This window comes from Centropristis striata, chromosome 4 (assembly GCF_030273125.1).
Source record: "Centropristis striata isolate RG_2023a ecotype Rhode Island chromosome 4, C.striata_1.0, whole genome shotgun sequence".
In the NCBI taxonomy this organism is placed as follows: domain Eukaryota; kingdom Metazoa; phylum Chordata; class Actinopteri; order Perciformes; family Serranidae; genus Centropristis; species Centropristis striata.
In genome coordinates this window covers 6,503,249-6,512,801 of record NC_081520.1, presented here as the reverse complement: position 1 = coordinate 6,512,801, position 9,553 = coordinate 6,503,249, and the positions used below count along the sequence as shown (strand labels likewise).

General features: G+C 38.5%; 1 protein-coding gene across 6 annotated transcripts in view; it reads right to left on the bottom strand.

Moving 5' to 3' along the window:
- Window positions 1–543: 543 nt before the first annotated feature.
- Window positions 544–9,553, bottom strand: part of actn4 (actinin, alpha 4) — a 99,701-nt gene continuing 90,691 nt past the window's right edge. Inside the window, exons 19-23 of one of the 6 annotated variants that reach the window (XM_059330829.1) lie at window positions 9,026–9,172; window positions 5,308–5,388; window positions 3,463–3,528; window positions 1,760–1,918; window positions 544–1,085 (exon numbers count right to left, since the gene is read on the bottom strand). In XM_059330829.1, coding sequence (XP_059186812.1) covers window positions 927–1,085; window positions 1,760–1,918; window positions 3,463–3,528; window positions 5,308–5,388; window positions 9,026–9,172 — 612 coding nt within the window. In that variant the 3' untranslated portion in view covers window positions 544–926. The remainder of the gene's footprint in view (window positions 1,086–1,759; window positions 1,919–3,462; window positions 3,529–5,307; window positions 5,389–9,025; window positions 9,173–9,553) is intronic. The other 5 variants (XM_059330828.1, XM_059330827.1, XM_059330825.1 and 2 more) reach the window with 5 other exon arrangements.

The window sequence follows — 9,553 nt, the reverse complement described above, 5'->3', positions numbered from 1 at the left end:
AAGAAAATACTTCTGGAAGCTCAAACCTATCCACTGGTGGAACTGCTCTCTCTGTGTTGCTATCATTGGCTTTTAAATGTCTGTGTTTTGTCATTATTTATTTATTTTTTAATAAATGCCACTCTACTTTGCCCTACTGGAAAGCCTGCGATCAATTGTTCTCAACAACTGCGACTGTCATTCTGCACTGAAAAAATATGTACAGCGCTGAGTCCCGCCCTCCCTCCCGCCCGCCCCCCACCGACCGCCACCCCCACCCGCCCGGACCACGAGCGCACCCCCACCACGCACTAGCTCCAAGAAAGTAAACAAAATAAAATAAATGAACAAAGACAGGAGGAGGAAAAGAGCTGAGGTTAGACAGGTCACCTTATCCAGCAACACGGGAATTATGGGTATATATGTCATTTTATCTCTGGTTGATCGCCCCCCCCTCCCCCCCGCCGCCTGACCCCGCAGCATATATCTCTCTAGGATCTAATACACAAACCTCGCCAGTCGCCACGGCACACCCCACACCCCCCGCCCCTGAACCCCCCTGGCAAGAAGAAAGAAATTATAATAAAATAAACAAAAATTAGCATAAGTATCAGGTTAACTTGTGCTCCCCCCTCCCCCGTCCCTCCCCAGTTTGACCCCACAAAAGGCAGAGAGGGTGAAGCTAAGGACCCGCACTACAGAGCAGCTGCCCCTGGATACGCCCGCTCATATGAACCTGTTTACCACTAAATGGATGACTCTGGATCTGTTTAGAGCTGAAAAGCAATGGGTTCTATCAGCGAGCCCAGGGGCACCTCACACCCACCACTCAAACTCTTCAAACACTCGATTCCTGGTGACTTCTCTACACACAGAATTACTCTCTACCTCCCCCCACCCCCCCTCCCCCCCGCGTCTGTCCAAACCCCGTCTTCCTCTCGCCTCCTCTACAGGTCGCTCTCTCCGTACAGAGCAGTGGAGAAGGACATGTAGTCGAGGGCTCCGGGGGCGGCGTCGGGCCCCGTGTAGGGCGCCATGCGGGCGATGCAGTACTCCGCCTGGTCGGGGGGGAGCTCCCTCCTCAGCTCGTCAGCCGTGATGAAGTTCTGGTGGACACAGAGGGAGGGACAGTGAGTTTACAAAATACATCTGACAGGACCAGATTATTATTGATGGCACATGTTGTCTGATATGAGCCGTTATCAAAAATCGATGCTTGGGATGATTCAGAACGGATGGAAGCTATTTATATAATTCAGTTCATTGTCAATTTAAATGATGAATTATTTCCTGATTATTTTAGGATGAAAATATACACACTTTATTGAGACACTGGAATTGGAACGTGACATTAAAAAAAATATATATCCTAAATGAATAAAAACACATGTCAACCAAAACCAAAACAACAACAACAACAAAAAAAAAAGTACTTTTGGGTTCGTTAATATGACATATTTATGTCAACAAATATGCATGTAAACAGAACAATATATGAACATTTTTTGACTTTCTAAAAAATGTTTTGATATGCATCATTATATATATATATATATATATATATATAATGATACATATCAAAAAATGTATAAAAATTTCTGTTTACATGCATATATTGTATTTATTTATTTTTATTTCAGACTTGCTAAAAAATAATAATTATATATATATACACTTTTTTTAAACTTTTTTTTTTGGATGATATGCATCATGTTGCCCAGCTCTAGGTATAACATACACATCACTGTACACACACACACCTACACACACACACACACACCTTATCTCCGGCCAGGATCTTGAAGGAGGCGATGACCTGGTCGGCGGTGTCCGTGTCGGTCGTTTCCCTGGACATGAAGTCGATGAAGGCCTGGAAGGTGACGGCGCCGCTGCCGTTAGGGTCCACGATGCTCATGATGCGAGCAAACTCGCTGTCTCCCTGCCGAGCCAGAAACAACAGGTTAACCCAGGACACACAGCACTCTGTGTGTACATGTACACACACAGACACACACACAAGTGTGTAAAACATCAGGACCTCCGTGAGGCGGAAAATTGACTTGAGAGTCGTGATTGTGGTCCTGATATTTTATATTTCACACAGACACATGCAGACACACATAACATGATCACTGGTTAATATCAATGGGAAACAGGAGACATGACGACAAACAGCTACACAGGAACTAGATGCTATTCATTAAAATATGACATTTTGAGTTAGTCAGCAGCAAACAAGTGGGCAGAAAGTTGGCAAGTATAGAAGCAGACAGATGTGACGACACAAGACAAGCAGCGAGAGACAGAGAGAGAAAGAGAGAGAGAGAGAGAAAGAAAGAAAGAGAGAGAGAGAGATACAAAGAGCATGGGTGTCTGCAGGTCAGACTTACAACTCACACTAAAAGGGAACATATCCGTAAGTGTTGATTGAAAAAATACAAAAAATGATTAGGGCTGGGTATAGTTTAAAGTTCTTGAACGATTGAACAGTGAGTTTCAGTAAAAAGCCAAACTTCTCAAATACATCAATTGTAAATCACAAGTTCAATCACAGGATATTATTATTTTTATTATTTGGACGATATAAATATCACAAAGTCTGCAGCGATACGATATCAAATGGATTTGATTTTGCCAGTAATCATTATGAGACAATCACCAACTCAGAGAAAACGAAACTAAAATATGAGTTGATAATTTGTTTACGGAACTTTTCAAGACATTTAAATAACAAAAAAAGATCATTAATACTGGATTGTTGATGAGTGACATCTCTACCGTTGAACACATCCTCGATTCTCAGGTATGGCGTTTTGTTATTGGCTTAACCCTTTATCGGGCGAAGAACTGTATTTGGTAACTTCGGTGGATATCCAAAATAAAAAACAAAAATATTTCGAGAAAAAAGTTGCAAATTTACTAGATTAAAGTGACAAATCTACAAGAAAAAAAGTTGCAGATTTAAGGGATTTAAAGTGGCAAATCTGTGTGAAAAAAGTCACAGATTTACGAGAAAAAAAGTGGGAAAAAGCAGCTTTTTTCTCGTAGATTCTCCACTTTAAATCTCATAAATCTGCGCATTTTTTCTCGTAGATTTGCAACTTTAATCTCGTAAATTTATTTCTCAAAATATTACCCCCCTCCCCTGGGTCCGTATGTTTTTTTTTTTTACACATTCTGGCTGTATGTAATATCCTCCAATATTCTGTAGGGTTGAAATTTGGAATTTGCAAGTATTTCAATGAGTGTCCTATTAAGGGTTAAAAGAACTTTACCTTAAACACTACAAAAAAGGATGCGAGTTAACAAAACTATTTTCTCCACAATTTGACAATCATTTAGATATCAGCCCTAATCATGAATGGGTCAGAGTCTCACTGGACAGTTTAAATGACGGGAGATGAAAGCCTTTTAAGGCTTTGACTGTTTTGGATGTAGTTGGACCTGCGGACACCCTGTGGAAGCATCATGCAGCAGCAGTACCAGGCTGTTTCCTGTAGAAATGAGTAGAGCCCGGAAATCATCTGAGACCATCTGTCCTGACCGCTTCTGTGGGCCGCCACAACACAGCACAGGCCGGGAGGGGAGGGGGGGTCGACAGGGAGGATGAAGAGGAGAAGGGAGTGATGGACAGAAATAGAGATATCACAATGTTGTGGAGAAAGTGAGTAATGTTTGAGGGGGAGGGGTGGAAAAAAAGATAAAAAGCACAAACAGTTAACAGCGAAAGTAAAACCTGACAAACAGAGAGACAGACAGAGTGGGCGGGGCCTGTTCAGAGAGAGAGAGAGAGAGAGAGAGTCTGGTGGAGCTGAAGCAGCACAAAGCAACAGAGACCCCCGGTGGACAAACAGGGACACTGCAACATGTCTCTGCCCTCCATGCTGACGGACTGAACCCTGTCTGGACCTCCTCAGACTCAGAGCAGGAGAGCTGACTGATCACTCACCAGTATGTTTAGATGTTATGACTAATGGCTGTCAAATTAATATAGGAAATATTATCAATAAAGCAATCTGTAATCTAAATACAGCAGGGACACCAAAACATTCATGGTCAGAATATATTCAGACATAAGTAAAATCATTGTTTTTCTCCTTTTACCCTCTGGAGTCCATCTATTTATTGAAAATACACATGTTTTATTTACAGTAATAACTTTATTTATATATGATATGTAGACAAGCTGAGAAAGCCAGTTGAAAGTGCAATAATATAAGCTTTCAGTGTGCCATTTATGTTTCTAGACCATTTTTAAAATGTGAATTTTCTTTCTACAATAAAAACTATTACTATTTTTAATTTACATGCAAATAGACTGTTTTGTGGTTTTATTTTTTTATTATTTTTTGTGTGTATAAATGGTTTTTAAAAATGTTATATTTTAGTCTTAATATAATTTTATCTCACTTTTTAACTTCATCACTATCTAGATAATAATTTCCCTTTGAAATAAACTTACAGTTTCTATTATTTTTATGTTTAAATTAGTATATATATCCATAGCAGACTGTGGTAAGTGAAATAACTGCTTGGTTTTGAGTTTGTTTTTGTGTTTTTTGTATAATTATTTCTCTGAAATAAAGTAAAATTGAAATCTAAAACTTGGTCACAAGATAAAACAGACATAAAAGAGTTCATTTTAAGTTAGAACTCAATTCTGACCAAAAATGTAGTTACTGCAGTTAGGCTTTGTAGGGCAGTCGGAGTGGCTGACATTTTCAGTGTGTCAGTGAGTAGGAAACATGGGTATGTGTAGGTTTATGTATAAGTGTATGGGTATACAGGAAATGTATTGGTATGTTTGTATGCATCTATGTGTACTGGTATGGTGTACAGATGTGCAAGTGTTCGTTTGTACGCTTGTGTGTGTCTATGTGTATCGGTGTATAGATATGCAAGTGTTGATACATAGAATTGATATCATGAAAATGAGAAATTAGTCTGAAGGAAACAGGTAGTTTTGAGTTTGAGTTTCGATTTTGATTTCTGACCTGTTAATATTGTTTAAAGAAGTGGGGTGGGATTGAACAAGTTTTTAATTCTTCCCACCCCTTTTCAAATATGTTGTGGCATTTTTATAGAGTGCTTGGCGGCCTTATCAGTGCAGGAGTCACTAGGGCTGACTCCTGTTGATGCATTATTATTATTGTATTGTTGTTGCATATTTGAAATAAATCATTCAAATCAAAATATCAAATCAAAAATCAAATCAGTATAGCTGTAGCTGAAACCCAGACTGCCTGGCAGTGATTTCCGCCCTGCTCTCCTGCTCAGAGACCCGACAAACACCAACTCTTTCCCTCCGTCCCGTCCTGGAGCTCCTACCGTCTTGTCGTTCTCCACATCGTAGCCCAGACTGATCAAACAGGCCTTGAACTCCTCGGCCTGCAGGGCCCCGCTGTGGTCCTGAGGTCGGCCAAACACCCAATGACAATGACAGCCACGTCATGAGGATGAACCAATAGCAACACAGGGATGGTGGAGGATGGTGACGGTGAGATCCACAGCATGGGAGGAGAAGACGAGGACATGGAGGATGGAGGGACACACACACAGACAGACAGACAGACATGGATGTTTAACACACAGCTCAACAGGCAGCCATGACGGACCAGTGGAGACACCAGCATGTGCAAACACATTGAGTTATTTCTGGAAATGCATTCCAATGTATTCACAAAAACACAAAGAGTTAATTTGGAAATTCACTTTGCAAACATTAAAATACCTTCTAGGGCTGGGCGATATATCGATATCAAAGATATTTTTAAATGTGATATGGAATTAGACCATATCACATATATCCATATAGTTATTTTTTTTTCTCTATATATAAAAATGCTGCCCTTACTAGGGTTTGTCATATTTAGTTCTTTTGTAATGTTTGTTATTCTTTTCTCATATAAATATATTCATTTCGGAAAAAGATTGGCCTATTTTATTTCATAGGCTATTTTTATTTTATTTTTTTTTATTTATATGTACACTTTATGGAGCTTTAATTTTAAAAAAGGTACTCCGGTTGATATACAGTATTTATGTCACTTAAATTAACGGTTTCAATAAAACTACTTGTGACATGTCATATTTGACTTTTAACATTTGCTCTCACTTTGCAATAAAAATATCAGGATATATATCGTATATCGATATTCAGCCTAAATATATCGGGATAAATATATCACCCAGCCCTAATACTTTCTAATGAAAAAATAAGATAATATAAATATGTTATTGGGCAGCAGATTTATAAAAACATACAATTTCAACTACCAACCATCTCTACACACATGGCGGAGAAGTCTGCATGTCCACTAGTTAAACAAGTTCATATCATACCAAAGAAAACTGTTTGGAGACTCTGAGAGGCTCTACTCTCAAATAACACAATGTGTCATGTGCCCAGAAACACTGATGTGATGTGATCTCCATTCAGACCTGCACCAACAGGTCTGGGGTGATCCAATTACAAAAAGGAGCTCTTAGTAAGTAAGTAAGCATGAACGCACTCAAGACTCATTTAAGATGCATTTGACATCCTAAAGACATCCTCTGTGTGAACTATTTTTTTTTTATTGCACAATGTCTGAAATTTTGAAAAAGCCCAAACTTATCGTAGGTGATTCGTTTTAATCAGTATAAACTATAATGCAGATTTACTGACATATTATTGGTCCTTAGCACAATTAAGCACCATCTAACGTAATGTACTTTTACTCAAGTAATGCACTTAATTACAATTTTGAGTTACTTGTACTTTACTAGAGTATTTCCATTTTTTATAAAACCTCATAACAGTATATTAAGTAGTTAAAATGAGTCCTAAATTTATAAAATGAAAAAGCTGCTTACATAAGTGCACCAAAAACTTTTACATTTTGATGCTGATACTTTTGTACTTTTACTTCAGTAAGTTTTACTGTAGTGGAGTAATTTCCAAGTGTGGTATTAGTACTTTTACTGCAGTAAAGGATCTGAATACTTCTTCCACTACTGCGCTGCGCAATCCATGTACTGTTCAGTGTAAATGCACTGCATACTCAATTTTACTTCATGCTTATTATGAAAAGCATGTTAGTATTTTGAACACAGCCCCGGTCTGTAATGTTTAAGAATTTTCTAATGTCATAGATGCAACTGAGGGTGCATCTTGTGTTTTGAATATATTATAATACTGTCAGTGATCTTTATTTGATACGGAGCAAGGAAATGAGATCCGATCACAAGCAGTCACTCAGGACGCATGTGGAGTTGTTTCCAATGTTAACCCATTGAAGCCTGGAAAGCCTTTACGGCGTTTTGTAGTATTTGTATAAGCTCTCAAATACTTTTTGAATTTCATTTCTATCTGCTACAGAGGCTGAAAAATCTATTATTTAGTAGAAGAGTTCACACTTTTTTCCCCAGAATTTTTCCAGAATTTCCAGAAAATTTGAGGCTTATTTTAAAATCGCCCAGCGGTTTTTCAGGCCTCAATGGGTTAAAGTGAACTGAATTCTACTTTCAGGGCCGTTCACTTGTGATCAGGTGACCTGGGACGCCTGTAAATGCAGGTCTGAACAGGACAAAAGTGACACACACAGTGATGTGAGATGAATGATGGTGATGTCGTTCTCATCCTGATGAGTTTCATAGAACTATATATCAGGTTTGACACACACACATACACACACAGGACCACAGCACAAACAGGTCTGGTGACATATTGTGATGTTTAGACCCAGTTAAGCACCAGCAGATTCTCCTCACACTAAACTACAAATAAAGTTCTTATTGCCATTAACATGAAGATGATATTAATATTCCCATCAGTGGATATTTCAAAGCTCAGCGTAAACAGATTTACAACTAAGGTGTAACTGCATTCATCTTCTTTAAAGTAACACAAGAAGACTGTATTTTTCTCACAGCGCCTGTACAAACACTGATGTAGACATAGACTGTGTGCTCACACCCCAACACGTGCTCGCCTGTGAAACATCAGGAGGAATACTCACACGCTTGGCTCGTCTTTCACCCCCTTGTAAGGTCTAAACATTCATTCAGTCAGCTGGTTACTCTCACAAACATTAAATGTTCACAGAGCTAATGTACATAATATTACACAATGAAAATACTTACCGTATTTCCTCAAATAGTAGCCGGGGCTTCTATTAGTAAAAAATCAGTTTGGGACCCGGCTAATAAAAGGGGCAGGCTGTTATTTGAAGGAGGCTTTTATTAAAAAAAAGAAAACCAGGGCAGCTCTGACCGGCACTTTGACTTTGAACCTTCGGAACCAATCGACCGGGATTTATGGATGAGGAATATGTTTTTAGACTACATATTTTCACCGAAGAACAGACAGATTTGTGGCCATCTGGAGATAATAAGAATAATAATACTAATTGATTGTGATGATATAAGAAATCAAGACTGTTTATGTCTTATATTACTTTATACGTCTTTGAGTACCCTAAAAGTTTAATATAGATAAAATGTATTATTATTATTTATTATTATTATGATTATTATTATTTTTTTATTACAGTAGGCTAATGAGAACTATGTCTATTTCTTCCAATGGTCATATCATGTTTGCATCTTGCTAATGGGCATGTATTAGTATTATGCATAGCATTTTTATTCAGTCAAATGTAACATTTGCTGAGTTTGTTGATTTTTTAAAAAACTTTATTGAAGGTTTGGACAAATAAACTCAACTTCAATAGTATAAGCTCTCAAATACTTTTTGAATTTAATTTCTATCTGCTACAGAGGCTGAAAAATCTTCTGTTGAATTTCCAGAAAAGCTTCAGGTTTTAGGGGGTTCTTTCAGAATCGCCCAGAGGTTTTACAGGCATTTTTACCAGGCGTTTTAGGCCTAAATGGGTTAATAGGGGCCTGGCTTTAAATTGAGGAAATACGGTAAGTAAAGTAACATTCCATCGCTGGGTCTATCCAAGTTAAAACAAAACCAACAAAGAAATAAACTGAGCTGCCAAACACAGTGCTGCCGGGCCTAGTGAGACATTATGAGGAGACGCCAGCTTGGACCCCTGACCTTGTCAAAGTGGTTGAAGGAGGCGCGGTACTCGTAGAGCTGCTCCTGGCTGATGCCCTTGGCGTCACGCGTCAGGATCTGGTTCTCCACCTCGTTGATGGTTCTGGCGATGGTGGTGAGCAGCTGCTCCCAGCCCACACGGAGGTGCTGCAGGAGGGAGGGAGGGAGGGAGGGGAAGAGAAATGAAAGGAGAGAAAATTATATAAATGTATTTTGTAAATGGTTACAAAATACATATTTAGGTTATTAAACATAAAGAAAACATTGGTGTAACAAACCTTTAATCATTTGTTAGTATTTTATATTTAAGTGTAATCACCCTTCAACTGTTTAGTGATGGTGTAATAAACCTTTAAACTGATAGAACTGATGGTGTAATAAACCTTTAAACTGATAGAACTGAAAAAAAAAAAAAAAGAAATGAAAGGAGAGATGGATGTTACACGCTGTTCTACAGAGTTTGACATGCCGTCCAAACAAAGAATGATTAACAGGTGTTAATGTCCCTCATCTTCTGCATTATCATGT